General features: G+C 42.2%; 1 protein-coding gene across 2 annotated transcripts in view; it reads left to right on the forward strand.

Moving 5' to 3' along the window:
* Positions 1–16,166, forward strand: part of LOC106599532 (glypican-5) — a 241,722-nt gene extending 225,556 nt beyond the window's left edge. For both annotated transcript variants that reach the window (XM_014190814.3, XM_014190815.3), the window contains one exon: positions 15,947–16,166. In XM_014190814.3, the coding sequence (XP_014046289.3) occupies positions 15,947–16,125 (179 nt within the window). In that variant the 3' untranslated portion in view covers positions 16,126–16,166. The remainder of the gene's footprint in view (positions 1–15,946) is intronic.
* Positions 16,167–20,063: the final 3,897 nt, after the last annotated feature.

Below are 20,063 nucleotides of genomic sequence, written 5' to 3' on the forward strand. Positions count from 1 at the left end.
TGTGTGTGTGTGTGTGTGTGTGTGTGTGTGTGTGTGTGTGTGTGTGTGTGTGTGTGTGTGTGTGTGTGTGTGTGTGTGTGTGTGTGTGTGTGCGCTGAGACTCCTCTACACAGCCTGGGGATAACACACTATGTATGTATCATCCAGTGTTTTTCTGCCAGTGTGTCTGTCAGCATGTCTGTAGAAGCAGCAACGTGATAATTCTAGTTTATTATGAAACAGGGAGGGCTGGGAACGATCAAACAGTTTCTATCAACAACAGCTATCAGCTGTAACACCTCCCTGAACTACAGTACAGTACTGTCGTCCTCTAGGACTGGAACTACAGTACTGTCGTCCTCTAGGACTGGAACTACAGTACTGTCGTCCTCTAGGACTGGAACTACAGTACTGTCGTCCTCTAGGACTGGAACTACAGTACTGTCGTCCTCTAGGACTGGAACTACAGTACAGTACTGTCGTCCTCTAGGACTGGAACTACAGTACAGTACTGTCGTCCTCTAGGACTGGAACTACAGTGCAGTACTGTCGTCCTCTAGGACTGGAACTACAGTGCAGTACTGTCGTCCTCTAGGACTGGAACTACAGTACTGTCGTCCTCTAGGACTGGAACTACAGTACTGTCGTCCTCTAGGACTGGAACTACAGTGGAACTACAGTACTGTCGTCCTCTAGGACTGGAACTACAGTACAGTACTGTCGTCCTCTCGGACTAGAACTACAGTGGAACTACAGTACTGTCGTCCTCTAGGACTGGAACTACAGTACAGTACTGTCGTCCTCTAGGACTGGAACTACAGTACAGTACTGTCTTCCTCTAGGACTGGAACTACAGTACAGTACTGTCGTCCTCTAGGACTGGAACTACAGTACAGTACTGTCGTCCTCTAGGACTGGAACTACAGTGCAGTACTGTCGTCCTCTAGAACTGGAACTACAGTGCAGTACTGTCGTCCTCTAGAACTGGAACTACAGTGCAGTACTGTCGTCCTCTAGGACTGGAACTACAGTGTTTCATCTGGGCTCTTTATATTGAAGATTTAGGATCTTTGCAATAACGTGACACTTCCTACGGCTCCCATAGGCTCTCAGAGCCCGGGAAAAAGCTGAAGGATATCGAGGCAGGCTCTGGCTGAAACACATTATCGCGTTTGGCAAGTGGCCGCTCAGAGTACTGTGGGCTTAGGCGCGTGTCCGAGTCGACCGAATGCTTTATTTTCTTTCCTCTGTTTACCTAAATGCAGATTCCCGGTCGGAATATTATCGCTTTTTTACGAGAAAAATGGCATAAAAATGGATTTTAAACAGCGGTTGACATGCTTCGAAGTACGGTAATGGAATATTTAGAATTTTTTTGTCACGAATTGCGCCATGCTCGTCACCCTTATTTACCCTTTCGGATAGTGTCTTGAACGCACGAACAAAACGCCTCTGTTTGGATATAACTATGGATTATTTTGAACCAAACCAACATTTGTTATTGAAGTAGAAGTCCTGGGAGTGCATTCTGACGAAGACAGCAAAGGTAATAACATTTTTCTTATAGTAAATGTGACTTTTCTGAGTGCTAAACTTGCTGGGTGTCTAAATAGCTAGCCCTGTGATGCCGGGCTATCTACTGAGAATATTGCAAAATGTGCTTTCACCGAAAAGCTATTTTAAAATCGGACATATCGAGTGCATAGAGGAGTTCTGTATCTATAATTCTTAAAATAATTGTTATGCTTTTTGTGAACGCTTATCGTGAGTAATTTAGTAAATTCACCGGAAGTGTTCGGTGGGAATGCTAGTCACATGCTAGTCACATGCTAATGTAAAAAGCTGGTTTTTGATATAAATATGAACTTGATTGAACAAAACATGCATGTATTGTATAACATAATGTCCTAGGGTTGTCATCTGATGAAGATCATCAAAGGTTAGTGCTGCATTTAGCTGTGGTTTGGGTTTATGTGACATTATATGCTAGCTTGAAAAATGGGTGTCTGATTATTTCTGGCTGGGTACTCTGCTGACATAATCTAATGTTTTTCTTTTGTTGTAAAGCCTTTTTGAAATCGGACAGTGTGGTTAGATTAACGAGAGTCTTGTCTTTAAAATGGTGTAAAATAGTCATATGTTTGAAAAATTGAAGTTTTTGCATTTCTAAGGTTTTTGAATAACGCGCCACGGGATTACACTGGCTGTTACGTAGGTGGGACGATTTGGTGCCACCTATCCTAGAGAGGTTAAGTAACACTGACAGTAAGGCTGTGTTTATACAGCCACCTGAAGAACGCAAATCAGATTTTCTTTCTATATCCAATCTTTTTTTTCTGACTGTCAGTCAATGACTCAATCAAATGTATTTATAAATCCCTTTTTCCAACAGCAGTTGTCACAAAGTGCTTATACAGAAACTGATCCTAAAACCCCAGAGAGCAAGCAATGCAGATGTAGAAAGGCAGGAACCTAGGAAGAAACCTAGAGGAACCTGGCTCTGGGGGTGGCCAGTCCTCTTCTGGCTGTGCCGGGTGGAGATTATAAGAATGCATGACCTTTAAGGCCAGATTGCTCTGCAAGATGTTCAAATGTTCATAAATAATAATAATCAGTGGTTGTAGATTGTGCAAGCGGTCAGCACCTTGGGAGTTAATGTCAGTTGGCTTTTCATAGCTGAACATTTAGAGGTCAAGACAGCAGGGTGGTCTGGTGAACAGGTAAGGCTTCCATAGCCCCATGCAGAAACTGTCCGCTGCATGACCAGTTGGACTAGGGACGGGGACAGTCAGGAGTCGTCAGGCCAGGTACTCCTGAGGCGAGAGAGAGAGAGTGTGGCCCTGTCCAAAGTTACCCCCGGACAGGGACAACCAGGCAGGATACAACACCACCCACTTTGGCAAAGCACAGCCCCCACACCCCTAAAAGGATATCAACAGGCCACTAACTTACTACCCTGAGACAAGACCGAGTATAGCCCACAAAGATCTCCCCACCACACGAGCCCGAGGACAGGAAGGATGGAAGAGCGCGAGCAAGCCAGTGACTTAGCCCCGTAATAGGGTCAGAAGCAAGGAATCCCACTGGAGATAGGGGAGCCGGTCAAGCAGAGACAGCAAGGGTGGTTCGTCACTCCAGTGCCTTGCCATTCTCCTTCGCACCCCTAGGCCAGAAGGATGGAAGAGCGAGTGCTAGCAAGCCAGTGACTCAGCCCCTGTAATAGGGTCAGAGGCAGAGAATCCCAGTTAAGGTCAATCATAGGACTTACTGAAGAGATGAGTCTTCAGTAAAGACCTAAAGGTTGAGACCGAGTCTGTGTCTCACATGTATCAGCAGACCATTCCACAAAAATGTAGCTCTATAGGAGAAGGCCTTGCCTCCAGCTGTTTGCTCAGAAATTCTAGGGGAAAAAAGGAGGCCTGGGTCTTGTGACCATAGCGTACGTGTAGGTATGTACAGCAGAACCAAATTGACGAGATGGGTAGGAGCAAGTCCATGTACTGCTTTGTAGGTTAGCAGTAAAACCTCAGTCCTAGCCTTAACAGGAAGCCAGTGTAGGGAGGCTAGCACTGGGGTAATATGATACTTTTTGGGGATTCTAGTCAAGATTCTAGCAGCAGTATTTGGCACTAGCTGAAGTTTATTTAGTCCCTTATCCGCGTATCCGGAGAGTAGAGCATTGCAGTAGTCCAATCTTGAAGTGACAAAAGCATGGATTAGCTTTTCTGCATCAAATTTGGACAACAAGTTTAAGATTTTTGCAATGTAACAAAGATGAATAAAGTCTCCTTTTGAAATATTTTTTATATGGTCGTCGAAGGAGTAACACCGAGGTCCTTCACAATTTTACTTCTGACGACTGTACAACCATCAAGATTCATTGTCAGATCTGACATCTTTGTGTCTTGGGACCTAGAACTAGCGTCTGTTTTGTCTGAGTTTAAAAGTTAAACAAATTATGGCATCCACTTCCTTATGTCTGAAACACAGGCTTCCAGGGTAGGCACTTTTGGGGCTTCACCATGTTTCATTAATGTATAGCTGTGTATCGTCTGCATAGCAGTAAAAGTTGACATTGTGTTTCCAAATGACATTACTAAGAGGTAGAATATACAGCGAAAACAATAGTACTCCTAGAATGGAACCTTGAGGTACACCAAAATGTACCATTGATTTGTCAGATGACAAACCATCCACAGAGACTAACTGATTCCTTTGCAACAGATAAGATCTAAACCAGGCAAAAACCGATTACGGTTTCCAATCTTTCCAAAATAATGTGGTGACCGATAGTGTTGAAAGCGGCACTAAGGTCTAGTAGCATGAGAATAGACGCAGAGCCTTGGTCTGAAGCCATTAAAGGTCATTTACTGTCTTCACAAGTGCGGTTTCAGTACTATGATGCGGTTTAAAACCAGACTTTCGAGCAACAGGTTTTTCAAAAAAGATTGAGAGGAATGGGAGATTTGATATAGGACGATTTTCCGGGCCACTTTAAGTGAGTTTGGTACACATCTGGGAGTAGTTTTATTATGTTCAACATAGCAGGGCCAAGCTCTTTCAATAGTTTAGTTGGAGACGGCTTGAAGGTTTAGAGGCCATTACAGTTTCCATTAATATTTTGAGGGATACATTATTAAAAAACTTGTTTACATTTATGCGAGATCCTGGCAGTTCTGTGCAGACTTAGGACAACTGCGTTTTGGAGAAATAGCCATATTCAAGGAGGAGTCTGTAATTTGTTTTCTAATGATCATGATCTTTTCGTCAAAGAAGTTCATGAATTAATCACTGCTGAAGTGAAAGCCGACCTCATTTGGGGAATGCTTGTTTTTATTCACCTCAATCAGGATGAAAAAAATAGGCTGATTGGGCAGAAGTGAGGGATTTTCGACATTGCACGGTACTGTATTTCAACGCTAGTTGGAAGACTTCCAATTTGGTGGAGAGCCATTTCCGTTCAAAATTTCTGGAAACTTTCTTCAGGGCTCTGGTATTTTCTATATACCAGGAAGTTTGTTTCTTGTGGCACATTTTTGTTTTTAGCGGTGCGACTGCATCTAGGGTATTACGCAAGTTAAGTTTAGATCCTCGGTTAACCAATTTTTATACATGGACGTCCTTCGGTAGGTGGAGGGATTCTGGAAGGGCATCAAGGAATCTTTGGGTTGTTTGAGGATTTATAACGCTTTTTGATAATCCTTGGTTGGGGTCTAAGTAAATTATTTGTTGCGATTGCAAAAGTAATAAGATGGTGGTCCGATAGTCCAAAAACTAAATCCAGGTTATGATTGTGGCAATGCGTAGGTCCCAAGACATGTTGGAAAAAACTCCAAAAGCCTTTTGGAATGGGTCTTTTTCACTTCTCCATGTGAATATTGAGGTCACCAAAATGTGAATATTATCTGCCATGACTATAAGATCCGATTGGGAATTCAGGGAACGCTGTATATGAACAAGGAGGCCTGTAAACAGTAGCTATAAAAAAAGTTATTGGGTAGGCTACGTGACTAGAGCCTCAAAAGACAAAAAACTGTTTTTCATAAATTGACATTTGTTATCAAATAAATGTGCAACACCTCTGAATTTGCAGGATGCGCAGGTGATATGGTCACTAATGTAACCAGGAGGAGAGGCCTCATTTAACGCCATGTTTCACTCAGGACAATCACATCAAGTTTATGATCAGTGGTTAGTTCATTGACTATGACTGCCTTGGAAGTGAGGGATCAAACATTAAGTAGTCCTATTCTGTGTTTTGAGGTATTATCACGGTCTCTTTTAAAAATGACAGGGATGGAGGTCGTCTTTGTTCCAGTGAGATTGCTAAGGCGAACACCGCCATTTTTAGATTTTCCCGACCTAGATCAAGGCACAGACACGGTCTCAATGGGGAAAACTAAGCTGACTACACTGACTGTGCTATTGGCAGACTCCACTAAGCTGGCAAACTGGCTAACAGCCTGCTGCCTGACCTGCAACATATCTCATTGTGGAGCTAGAGGAGTTAGACAGGGATCTATGTTGATAGATAAGATAAGCACACCCCTCCAGCAAGGATGCAGTCCGTCACTCCTCAGCAGGCCAGGCTTGGTCCTGTTTGTGTGTGAGTCCCAGAAAGAGGGCCAACTATCTACAAAATCAATCTTTTGGGAGGGGCAGAAAACACTTTTCAACTCTGCTGTAGAGCTCATCACTCCCCCTAACTGGGAGAGGGCCAGAGACAATTACTCGATGCCAACACATCTTTCTGGCTAATTTACACGCTGAAGCTGTTGCGCTTGGTGACCTCTGACTGTTTCATCCTAACATCGTTGGTGCTGTCGTGTCTTTGGCTATGCCAGATTAAGTGATAGGACATGCTATTCTATAAAATCATTTCTCTGTAATTAATATTACCTGATTAAGCTAATCATGTAAATGTAATTAACTAGAAAGTCGGGGCACCACGGAAGAACGTTTATAGAGCCGTTATCTTCCGAATAAACTCTTAAAATACTTAGTAATATTTTACATCGATAGCCGTCATCTTAATCATCTTATTTTCAGTCTCATAATGAAAGTTGTAAATTCTTGGTTATCTTCACGAACCCTGGCTAACAAGTTGAATCAGCAATACAAAATTGGGTTTAATTATTTATTTACTTAATACCTAAACTAATCACACAGAATTACATATACACAAAAGACATTTTATGTCATACAGAAAACGTCCCTGGTGGACGGAGCCGACATTTGTTACACAAAGGAAGGGGGTTGGCTTAAATGAAAGAGCGGGAAGACTTAGGAACAAAGAAACAGCAGCTATGCTATCATAAATACATTATCTTATGCATTCTAAATTACCGCCCATTTGGAAAAGGAAAATACAATAAATATTTACTCTGAGCTGCGCTTCTGTAGATTGGTCGTAGATGCTGGCCGGGTTGGCCAACAGATCTTCCTGTCCTCGGAAGAATGTCAATGGTGGTAAAGTGGATACGTGGTGGTATCTTCGTCTGTGGTTGTTAGACTGGATCCGTCGTCCGTCCTTTCCTAGCCCACGTCTACAGTGGCCGCTGCTAACTCAACGGCTAGGAAGTATCACTTCTGTAGTGAATAAGCTCAAAGTTCATACCATTCGCCACCAAAGCTCACGCCGAGGTTGGCTTAGTTCTGTACTTGACATGTGTGTCCTTCTAATGTAGAGGCTGCAGACCTCACGTACTGGAACATGTGGTTATCTTTTCGTCAAAGGCTTATATAGTGGAGAGGGGGAAGGATGTGTTTCATCGTTTATAACCCCTGTCTCTTCACAGGGGCGGGCCACTGATCAAGCAGGGCACTTTCCTTATGAAAACCCAATTCTCTCATTTGGAAGCTAAAATTGCATTTAATCTCCTAACAAACAATTTCAATATCAAACATTCCAATTGCATAACAATTCCATGTGACTCTGATAACTAGAGGGTGTATACTTTCCCAGGTACAGTTTATGTTGTCCAGTCATCAGTCATAATGTCTCAGATGACAACCGAACTGACATCCATACTCATTACGTTCCAAAGCATATTTCCAACTGGTTTTATTACCAAAATATGGTTCCTTTTCCCCATTTGTTTGATGTTCCCAGACTCTCTATATTTAACACAGGCTATTCAACAGTACTTCAATAGGGACAGAAAGAGAGGGGAAGGGAGAAAGGTATTTATGGGGGGGTCATAAACCTTACCCACAGGCCAACGTCATGACAGTGCCGATGTACATAACAATATCCCTATACTCTCTACACTCGGCAGTTTTAGCTTCACCCAGCACCATCTTCAGATCAGCCTTTACGTCGGTAGCTCTGCACCCTGGTAAACAGCGTATGATCGCTGGATGATTATTTTTTTAAAGTCTAATATTGCGGGTAATGGAGTCGCCAATGACTAGGGTTTTCAATTTGTCAGAGCTAATGGTGGGAAGCTTCAGACCCTGTAATGGGCTCAGACCCTGTAACGGGTGGAGGAGAGACCTGAGAAGGCTCCACCTCTGGCTCCAACTCATTGGTTAGTAGGGAAAACCGGTTGAAAGTTTCTGTCGGCTGAATGACACTGGTTGAGCATGCCAACAGCATTTCTTTCCAGAAGCCTTGAGAAAATTGTCTGGCTGCATGGACTGTGCGTGGGGGATTAATAGTACTATCTGTACTTACTGGTGGCAGAGACACTGAATCATCCTTTCCTACACTTAAATTGCCCTTGCATAACGATTGCGTCTAAAGTTAGGCTTGCAACTCGGCTATCCTCACCATAAGGCGATAGTTCTCCTGTATATTATGAGTACAGCGACTGCAATTAGATGGCATAATGTTACTACTTAGCTTTTTTGGTTGGTAGAGGTCCCATAGAACCATGTCCAGATATAGTGTCTGGGGTGAAATAGTTGAATGACAGAAGTTGAGAAAGGACAAAACTAAGACCTTGGTAAATTTTGATTAAACGTTTGATTAAACGGTTATTAAAAGTCAAAAGCGCAAAGTCTGGCATGTAGCCAAGTTGCAACAATCAGCTCAGCAGCACGGAGACAACATGGAATTGAAGTTCGTCACACTCAGTTTTACATGTGAACCAGATCAGGTTTGCGCTGTCACACTGATGTAGCCTCTGAAGTACAGTAGCACACAGATGCAATGCTCATTTCCTGTCACTGTTCCTTTAGATTTTGGGTGGTTGTCATGGTAACAGCAGGTCATGTGCATAAAAAACACTTGGAGGATCGGGTTTGTATCAGGATTCAGATCCACATGGAGGTGGTATTAACTGGAAATTCCAGGTGTTTTTTTGCTGTAAATGTTTTGGGAAAAGCTCAGATAGGTATCAGATATGCAAATAATTGGCAAAAGATCTGAATTGGACTGCCTGTGTAAACGTAGCCTAACAATGTCTCAGTCGTCTTAGGCTGCGTTTACACAGGCAGCCCAATTTTGATATTTTTTTCACAAATTGGTCTTTTGGCCAATCAGATCTGCTCTGAAAAAGATATGATGTGAAAAGATATGTGATTGGTCAAAATCCAAATTAGTGGAAAAAGATCAGAATTGAGCTGCCTGTGTAAACAAAGCCATTATGGTATCGGTTGGTGGTTGTTGTTTGTGATGATGCATTTATTCAGCCCCCTGCTGAAACGCCAGATTGAATCTTAGCAAGGTGTTCTGCTCTCCATTCCTTCTCTCAAACCACCCCTCTCTTCCGCTATCTCTCTCTTCCTCCCTCTCTCCATCCTCATTAGAAGGATTTTAGAGCGAGACAGATGAGCCAGCTGAGTCCTGCCCTATCTGTTAGCCTCTTAAGATAACCATTATTATCTCTCTCTTTCAATTACATTTAATTTAAAATGCTTTATTGCCATAACAAAGATACTTGTGTTGCCAAAGCAATCATTTCACACGATATGTGTGTTGCCAAAGCAACAAGGTTATACAATTCAACATAAAATACATTTCAGTCTTGGTTTCTTTCTCTCTCTTCCATTTTAGTCATTTAGCAAGACACTCTTATCCAGAGCGATTTAGTGAGTGCATACATTTTTGGATTTTTCCATGCTGGTCCCCTGTGGGAATCGAACCAACAACCCTGTTGCAAGCATCATGCTCTGCCAACTGAGCCACACACTACCTCTAACTATCTCGACCTCGATCTCTCTTTCTCCCTCTCTCCATAGCATTAATATTGTCTGTCTTGTTTTCACTGCGCTTTCACCTGACATGTTCATCCCTGGAGTTACAATAACACATTCATGATTACCTCTTATACCTCAAAGTTTTTATAGTTTACTTTTCTCCTTTTGATATTAATGTGTTGTATCTCTCATTCTACACATGTTCTCCTGAAGCGACGTTTGGCAACTCAAATCAAACATCCACTACTTCAAGAGGAATTCACAATTTCCTCCCTCAGACGTTCTCAGACAGAAGCCCCCTAAGAGGCTTTAGTTGTGGAGCTCAGCTGAAGGAGAGAATTAACAGAAAAGAGAGAGGGAGAGTGGTAGAAGTGGAGAAAGAGAGAAGGGTGACTGAATGAAAGAGAGGAAGAGGGAAAAGAAGAGAGGGAGCAAAAGAGGAAGGGAGAAAGAGAGGAGTGAAGGTCTGTCTGTTTTCAGCACCAGACCAGACTTTAACCTTTTAGACTGCTTCTTTGTGCACTGGGGTCATGGCTATGCCCTCACTTGTATGACTTGACTGGGAAGGCAACGTGTGTGTGTGTGTGTGTGTTCGTGCGTGCATGTGTTTGTTTGAATTGTACGTGTGTGTGTGTGGGCCATCACGTTTGCACATGAGTGTGTGAAATAGCAATGCTCTGCAGGTATAAATCTGCCCTTGCAGTGACCTGAGCATGTTTCATGTACAGGGATGAAATGATGAATGCTCTGAAAGAGGAAAGGGAGAGGAGAGAAACAGTTCTTTCCACTGTGAGGGTAATGGGAAAAGTTTGCACACAGAATACACAGTAGTACAGCTAACTCTATTCTTCTGGTTGGATGTTGCACACACACGTATGCACACACAAACACACACACACTAAATGTGTATGCTAAACCATAACCTTGTACCTCAAATTGATTTCCCAGTGGAATGCGGTTACTCGCTGGTGGACTTACCATTAGGTAGAAGAGGCAATTGCCTCAGGCCTTACATCATCAAGGGGCCTCATGAGCTGGGCATTAAAAAAAATATATATAAAAAAATGTCTGCTTGAGGCCTCCCCATGCTCCACTCAAGGCATAATAAATAATACAAAAATCCCCATCAAAATGTGTCAGTTTAAGCTAGAGATATGTTTTTTTGCATGGGCTGCATCTCAATCCACCACATTCGCCAATGTCGGATTTCCTCATCTACGGTGGAAGGTGGCCGATCAGGAGACATCCCAAAAATGTCACGGGACTCATCTGAAGGTTACCTGGTACTGGGCCAAAACATGTATGGAAGTGAATAGATAATTTCCAAGTATGGGTAATTCCACAGGAAAAAAGAACACTCAGAGTCCAACATTTTCTCAAAAGGAAGTATATCTGTTTTTCCATGTAGTGAATCTGTTATTCAATGCGTTTCTATGGGCTAATGGCAGTAATGCCAAATTCAATGTTTCATCAAATACATTTTGTATGTTTTTTGTAATACCTAGAGGGGTCCTAAAATTCTAAAACAACTGGCTAAATGATGCTTGAAATGACCATCTTAAAAATCCATATGTTTGCTTAGTAGAAACACTTCCCTGGCTCTTAGACTCTAGAGGAAGACAATGCACATTTCTTTAGTAAAAACACAGGTGCGTTGATTATACTGACATAGTCTTTGAGGCAGAGGACATGTATGTGTAGCCAATGTATCTGATGCTGTCTGGCCAAAAAGATGATGGCATGTCATACTCTTTTTGGCCAGACAGCATCAGATACATGGGCTACATACAGTAAGAAAGAGTGGCGCTGTTTCGCTCGCTTGTATGCTTTCTCTGGTGATAACCTAGTTTTTAAAGTGATTTGTTTGACAATCAGATTAAAACCACATGACTCCTTGTGTTCATGGCATAATAACTCATTTTTCAACAGGAAAATGACCCAACACACCTCCAGGCTGTGTAAGGGCTATTTGACCAAAAAGGAGAGTGATGGAGTGCTACATCAGATCACCTGGCCTCTACAATCACCGGACTTCAACCCAATTGAGATGGTTTGGGATGAGTTGGACTGCATAGTGAAGGAAAAGTAGCCAAAAAGTGCTCAGTATATGTGGGAACTCCTACAAGACTGTTGAAAAGCATTCCAGGTGAAGCTGGTTGAGAGAATGCCAGGAGTGTGCAAAGGGTAGCTACTTTGAAGAAGCTAATATATATTTTGAGTTGTTTAACAATTTTTTGGTTACTACATGATTCCATTTGTGTTATTTCATAGTTTTGATGTCTTCACTAGTCAAAATAAAGAAAAACCCTTGAATGAGTAGGCGTGTCCAAACTTTTGATTGATCCTATTCGTGTGCGTGTACAGTAACAATGTGTAGACTACGTTATCAATACAAAATGGGTCACCCTCAGTAGGTACAAAATTGAAGAAAAATATTTTCTAACGTTTTATACAGTATTTGATCTACTATAATAAGGACGCTTGTCCAACGTGTCTTCTAAGAGCTTGTCATCACTAGTTTTGCACTGCTTGTTAGCACTTTTCTCTCATCCGTTCACATCACTTACTGTATACTGATGGATATTGGTTATTGATGTTATGACTGTTCTGGAGGATTCCCAGTTTGTTGACTATCAGACGACCAAAGACAGGAGAAAAACGCTTAATATATCTACAAAATAAAAATGTTCAGTGTGTAGAAAAACAATACTGTATATCAAAACTCTTGACATAGCATCCAGGGCTAAGGAAGTGCTTCTTTTGGGAAAGATAAACCCACGTCTTACAGAGGTGATCTAAGAGAGGTAGATGATACTGTAGTAGAGACCGGGGAGAGAGAGAGAGAACGATAGAGGACAGAGAGGGTTAGGGAGAAAGAGAGAGCGTGGTGAGAGAGGAGGAGCGGAAGAGAGAGGAAGGAAAATTAGAAAAAAGAAAGATGGAATATTGTGAAAAACATTACTGTGTCTTTGTAGTTAGCTTTATGTGTAGTGCCTTAAGATGCTCAGGCCTATGGCTGATATTGAAGTGTCTTCTCTTTCAGCCTCCTAACCAGATGCATCCCATTCATTCTAGTAGAAACAACGACAGCAGTCTGATTGGGGATAAGTGATGCTATGTCGATCTTTGTCTATTGTGTTCAAAGGGAACAATAACCATTGGCACTTAAGCTTAATTTCCCTCCTCTCTCCAACCCTCAGCTTCTGTGACAAACATACAAATGCTAAGGTTTAAAAAAACTCAGATGCTAAGGTTTTAAATAACTCACAGATGCTAAGGTTTTAAATAACTCACAGATGCTAAGGTTTTAAATAACTCACAGATGCTAAGGTTTAAATAACTCACAGATGTTAAGGTTTAAATAACCCACAGATGCTAAGGTTTAAATAACCCACAGATGCTAAGGTTTAAATAACCCACAGATGCTAAGGTTTAAATAACCCAGAGATGCTAAGGTTTAAATAGCCTACTGATACTAAACAAATGCTTACTTATGGGCCCTTCCCAAAAACGCAGAGAGAAATAAAAATAGAGAAATAATAGAAAAGTAAAACGCGTACTAATAAAAGTAAGAATAAATACACAATGAGTAACGATAACTTGGCTATATACACGGTGTACCAGTACCGAGATAATATGCAGGGTTACGAGGTAATTGAGGTAGATATGTAGATTTAATTAGAAATAAAGTGACTGATAATGAACAGTAGTAGCAGCGTGTGTGATGAGACCAACAAGTTAGTACAAAAAAGTTCAATGCAGAGAGTCTGGGTAGCTATTTGGTTAACTATTTAACTAACTATTTAGCAGTCTTTTGGCTTTGGAGTAAAAGCTGTTCAGGGTCCAGTTGGTTCCAGACTTGGTGCATCAGTACCGTTACCGTGCGGTAGCAGAGAGAACAGTCTATGACTTGGGTGGTTGGAGTCTGACAATTTTTAGGGCTGGAGTCTTTGAACATTTTTAGGGCCTTCTGTCACCGCTTGGTCCCAGTGATGTACTGGGCTGTACACTCTACCCTCTGTAGCGCCTTCCGATCGGATGCCAGGCAGTTGCCAAACCAAGCGCTGATGCAGCCAGTCAAGATGCTCTTAATGGTGTAGCTGTAGAACTTTTTGAGGATCTAAGGACCCATGATAAATCTTTTCAGCCTCCTGAGGGGGAAGAGGAATTGTCGTGCCCTCTTCACGATTGGGTTTGTGTGAGTGGGCCATGATAGATCCTTAGTGATGAGGACACAGAGGAACTTGAAGCTCTCGACCCGCTCCACTACAGCTCTGTCAATGTGAATGGGGGCTTGCTTGGCCCTCCGTTTCCTGTAGTCCACGATCAGCTCCTTTGTCTTGCTGACGTTGAGGGTTAGTTTGTTGTTCTGGCACCACACTGACAGGACTCTGACCTCCTCCCTATAGGCTGTCTAATCGTCATCGGTGTTCAGGCCTACCACCGTTGTGTCGTCGGCAAACTTAATGATGGTGGAGTTGTGCGCGGCCACGCGGTTGTGGTTGAACAAGAAGTACAGGAGGGGATTAGGCACACACCCCTGAGGGGCCCACATGTTGAGGGTCAGTGTGGCGGATGTATTGTTGCCTATCCTCACCACCCGGGGCAGCCTGTCAGGAAGTCCAGAATCCAGTTGCAGAGGGAGGGTCCCAGGGTTGTTAGCTTAGTGATGAGCTTGGATGGCACTATGGTGTTGAACGCTGAGCTGTACTCAATAAACAGCATTTGCACATAGGTGTTCCTCTTGTCCAGGTGTTAAAAGGGCAGTGTGGAGTGCATTAGAGATTGCGTCATCTGTGGATCTGTTGGGGCGGTATGCGAATTGGGGTAGGTCCAGGGTGTGTGGGATGATGGTGTTGATGTGAGAGATGACCATCCTTTCAAAGCATTTCATGGATAAAGATGTGAGTGTTACGAGGCGATAGTCATTTAGACAGTCTACCTTGGCGTTCTTGAGACTATGGTGGTCTGCTTGAAACATGTAGGTATTACAGACTGGGTCAGGGAGAGGTTGAAAATGTCAGTGAAGACACTTGTCAGCTGGTCAGCGCTTGTTCTGAGTATGCATCCTGGTAATCCGTTTGACCCTGCGGCCTTGTGAATGTTAACCTGAACCTCTTCAGCGTCTCATTCCGTCAGCGGGATCAAAACCCAGCGAAAAATCATATCGCCATTAGCATAACAAAATTTAATAATTTGAAAAAAATATATATTTTTTTTATTCGTTTTATAGATACACCTCTCCTGAATCGACCCACGTCGTCCGATTTCAAAAAGGTTTAACAGGAAAAGCAAATCATTAGATTATGTTAGAGGAGTCCATCGTAAAAAGCAGCAACATAGCCATTTTCCGACCAAACACATGCATCACAAATAACCAAAAAACAGCTAAATGCAGCACTAACCTTTTACAAACTTCATCAGATGACTCCTCCCTTTGAGCTTACCTGACGCTGCCGTTCTTTCCTGCCGATGCATAGAAAAACCAGCTAGATGTACAGTATGTTATACATGTCCTTGTTCATCCGCGAGTCTGTGAAACAGAACAGTTCTTCAGGTTCCGTTGATAGGATATTCACAAACGGAGCTCGTCCAGTTTTGTTCTCCAGTGATTCTACGTTTGCCGATAGAACGGAGGGTAGAGGCGGTTTATGTACTCGCCGACGTAGTTTCATCAGGGTTCAGGCACATCCGTCTCTCATACGCCGCCGCCGCCTTTTCTGTGTCTCGAGGATAGAAAGGAGCGATCAAGAGAGGGATGTAAAGACATGAGATGGAGAGGGAATAAAAGGGAAAGGTGAAAGGTGCGAGACGTTGAGAAAGGACAAACTTTGAGAGAGAGAGGAAGAGGGGAAGTGTTACAGAAAGGAAAATAAAGGAAGTGAGGGATTAGGGCAGTTGAGAGAGAACTCTTCATTCAGACAGCTTTGGCTCACAATGAGCTGATGTCAGCAGGAAAGTGGAACCTGTGTGTGTGTGTGTGACCAGGATGGACTAGGTGGCTGGTGCCCATTCTGAGGGCTGTCCATCATTAGGTGCTGGAGATTAGACAGCTAGTCACCCCTCAATCAGTGTGTGTGGTGGAGTTGGGGGGAGGGATGGGGTTATGTACAGTATGTTTGTATAGGTGTGTGGGGTTGTGTGGTTGCATAGAGGCCTACAGTACATTTCAATTAATCATTACACTTCCATTCAACTAAGGTTAGGAATGAGCGCTGGTGATTGACAAAGTTAAAAACGACTGTGAATGTCTTACCTTGACTTATCTTGTTCTCTCTCTGTCTCTCTCTCTCTTCCTCTCCCTTTCCCTCCCTCTCTCCTCCAGTCACTGATGGTCGACCAGGGGGGTCCAACAATGATAAGCCTATAGGCAGTAACCCAGGAGGTCGTGCTCCCCCGGTGGTGAGGGTGAGGGGTGCAGGGTGCCCCCCTGCCTGCCTGTCTCTACCCATGGCCCTCACCTTGCTCCTGGCCATTCTGGCTCTACAGTGGAGCCTGCTCTGAAAACACAGCATAATGCCCCTACTGGCCTGGCCCCCTACTGGCTGGGGGGGGGGGGGGGGGGGGCGCAGCAGTGTGGATAAGGACATTTGTAGGGGCGGAAAGGGATTGTGTTTCCTCATAGAGACGTGACACACACACTCATACACAGGCAGATTGTGCCGGTACTCTGCCTGCTGCTTCCTGTGTGTGTATGCTGTGGACTGGAGTGTGTGTGTCCAGGCACTAGCCTCCCTCCACAGCTCTATTGCTCTCTGCTTTAAGAATGCACTCATATCTCTATCAGAGGATGGACTACCACGCAGGACTTCTGGGCCTCAATATACAACACACTCATGCGCATGCTTGCACACACAAACACTAACACAGGCAAGCATGTATACACACACACACACACACACACACACACACACACACACACACACACACACACACACACACAAAAGACACGCTGGCACCCTTTAACACACACACAACTTTAACCTTTCTGCTGCTGGTTTCTATGTGGTCAGCTACAGAACTTGCCTCTGTAGACACTTTGCCTCTTTAGCCAATCTTGTCCTGGGTTTTAAAGTCATTAGGCAGAGTTCACTTAATTTTAAAACTCTCAACTGTTTATTTTAATACATTTAAGGAATGCATGTTAGTTTATTTTAATACATTTAAGGAATGCATGCTGGATTAATAAAACAATCACCTTTTACCAGGCCAGCATATCTGATTGGATACGCTCTAATGATCATACAAGTGCCTTCAGAAAATATTCACACCCCTTTACTTTTTACACATGTTGTGTTACAACCTGAATTTGAAGTTGATTAAATTGAGATTTTGTGTCACTGGCCTACGCACAATACCCTATAATGTCAAAGTGGAATGATGTTTTTAGACATTTTTACAAATTCATAAAAAATGAAAAGCTGAAATGTCTTGAGTCAATAAGTATTCAAACCCTTTTGTTATGCAAGTCTAAATAAGTTCAGGAGTAAACATTTTCTTAACAAGTCATATAAGTTGCATGGACACTAATAGCGTTTAACATGATTTTGTAATGACTACCTCATATCTGTACCCCACGCATACAATTATCTGTAAGGTCCCTCAGTCGAGCAGTGAATTTCAAATACAGATTCAACCACAAATACCAGGGAGGTTTTCCAATGCCTCACAATGAAGGGTAGATCGCAAAAAAAGCAGACATTGAATATCACTTTGAGAAAACTGAGGAAGGATTAACAACATTGTAGTTACTCCACAATACTAATCTAAATAACAGAGTGAAAAAGAAGGAAGCCTGTACAGAATAAAATTTTTCCAAAACATACATCATGTTTTCAATAAGGTACTAAAGTAAAACTTTAGTCCTGAATACAAAGTGTTGGGTTTAGGGCAAATCCGACACCACACATCACTGAGTACCACTCTTCATATTTTCAATCATGGTGGTGGCTGCATCATGTTATGGGTGTGCTTGTCATCGGCAAGGACAAGGGATTAAAAAAAAGAAAGAAACGGAATAGAGCTAAGCACAGGCATAATCCTAGAGGAAAACCTAGTTCAGTCTGATTTCCAACAGACACTCTAAGACAAATTCACCTTTCAGCAGGACAATAACCTAACACACAAGGCCAAATATACACTGGAGTTGCTTACCAAGACACCGTTGAATGTTGCTGAGTGTCCTAGTTACAGTTTTGACTTAAATCGTCTTGAAAACCTTTGACAACACTTGTACAATCCAGATGTGCAAAGCTCTTAGAGACTTACCCAGAAAGACACACAGCTGTGAACGTTGCCAAAGTTGATTCTAACATGTATTGACTCGGGTGTGAATACTTATGTAAATTATATATTTCTGTATTTCATTTTCAATGTATGTGCAAAAATATCTAAAAACATGTTTTCACTTTGTCATTACGGGGTATTGTGTGTAGATGGGTGAGAAAAAAGTATAATTTAATCAATTTTGAATTCGGGTTGTAACAACAAAATGTGGAATAAGTCAAGGGGTATGAATACTTTCTGATCGCACTGTATGTCTATGCAACCCTAGAATGTATGGATTTCTTAGGTAGAGAAGGACACACAAACACACACGTTCATCAAACGAGGTGTGTGTGGTATGTACTGTATATAGATTGACTGATTTGAGTATATTTAGATATCGTTATATTAAACTCTCCCAACAGAAGCCCTTTATCGATAGAGTTGAATGGATGAACTGTGCTTGTCACCCTATTGTATGAAAAGCAATGCAATAATATCAGAGATGTATTTTGTATAACGACTATAGCAGGAATGTACGAGCATCTTTTTATAATGCTTGCTATATGAAGTGTTAACTTTTTTTCACCAGAAATCATTGGTCAAAGCCTGTTTGTACGTTGTTGATTTACTATTGTTTATCATTTTGTCCAGTTTTGTGTGATTTGCTCGTTTGAATTGCGCATTTGCATGCATAGCCATGATAGTCATCGTTGTTTTGTTACGTTAATAACTTGAGAATGTATTATTATACTGTATTACATTGCGACATTCTGTTACATCTTAATGCTTTTACCCTGAATCTCTCTTTCTCTCTTGCTCTCTCGCTTGGTCTATCGCTCTCTTTTCTATAACCCAATCAATCACTTTATTCCTGTTTTGACAATGTGATCAAAGGATGTTCTAGACTAGAATTCTGGGCCTAAACATGAGCAACCAACAGCACAGCTAACTATCTGAATAAAAAGCAACAACGATGTAATCAGCTTATTCTACAGTTACCATATTAACCCATATTAAGCATAATAACTGTTTAGCTCTACATTATATCACTAATTAAGAAATATACACAATATGGTTACATACATGGCAGTGCATTTCTCTCAGTTCTTCAAAACATAGCTATTTTTGTGATGGCCTATGTTGTGTGTGTGTGTGTATATCTGTGTAAGATAGATGTATTTTTGGTTTGTAGAACAGAATGTTTCTTTGGTTTGTACGGTAGAGGTGTGTACAGTTGTAGTAAGTTAAATGAGGAGAATGAATGTATAAAAACACATGTATACTGCAGAAGATGCTGGTGGGAGAAGCTATAGGAGGACAGGCTAATTGTAAAGACTAATGGAATAAATTAAATGGAGTCAAACGTGGTTTCCATATGTATGATGGGTTCCATACCATTCCATTTATTCCATTCGTCTTTACAATTAGCCTGTCCTCCTATAGCTCATCCCACCAGCCTCCTCTGGTAAACTGTTTATGCCTATAGGCCCAGGAGTATTTCCTGGTCACAGGATCTGACCAGGAACAAGTAGGGCCTGAAGTATTCTGGGTAATACGATGTAACTAAGGTCCAGAGTTTTTACTGGTCACGAAACATGGTAAGAAAAAACTCCTGGCCAATTATGCTTACACACAACTCCCTCTTTCTGCTGAAAAGGACTTTTCCTACATGGGGCGATACACTAGAAGACCATAATCACCATCACCTGCACAGACTGGGAAGGCACAACTAGTCTACAAGGGTCATACTAACTACCAGTTGTCTTCTCTCCATGGCACTTGATCAACTAGTCTTAGACTATAGTCCATTGACCTAAATGGCTTTTGGATACATGAAGTGGCCTTTGACCTAATTCAGGAAGTGAAATGCGATAAAGCTTGCATTTGCTGTGGCTCTGGACTTGGATATGCCCACCGGAGTTGTTCAATGGTTCCACAGTTTCTGTATTGAACTGAGTTGGCCTACTATAGAGTTGAACTCCAGACATGTTGTTCTCTGACCACGTTAAGAACTGTACTGTCTACGTCGCCTGGCCACTGTCCTCCCTCTTGCCTTTCTCATGTATCAAGTTCTGTGTATAAATGTACATATTTTAAGTCACTCTCTGTTTTAGTGTTTTATTTCCTTTATTTTTTATTGGAAACATCACAGTGCAGGTAATGTGATGTAGTAA

Source organism: Salmo salar, chromosome 03 (assembly GCF_965601325.2).
Source record: "Salmo salar chromosome 03, fSalSal1, whole genome shotgun sequence".
In the NCBI taxonomy this organism is placed as follows: Eukaryota; Metazoa; Chordata; class Actinopteri; order Salmoniformes; family Salmonidae; genus Salmo; species Salmo salar.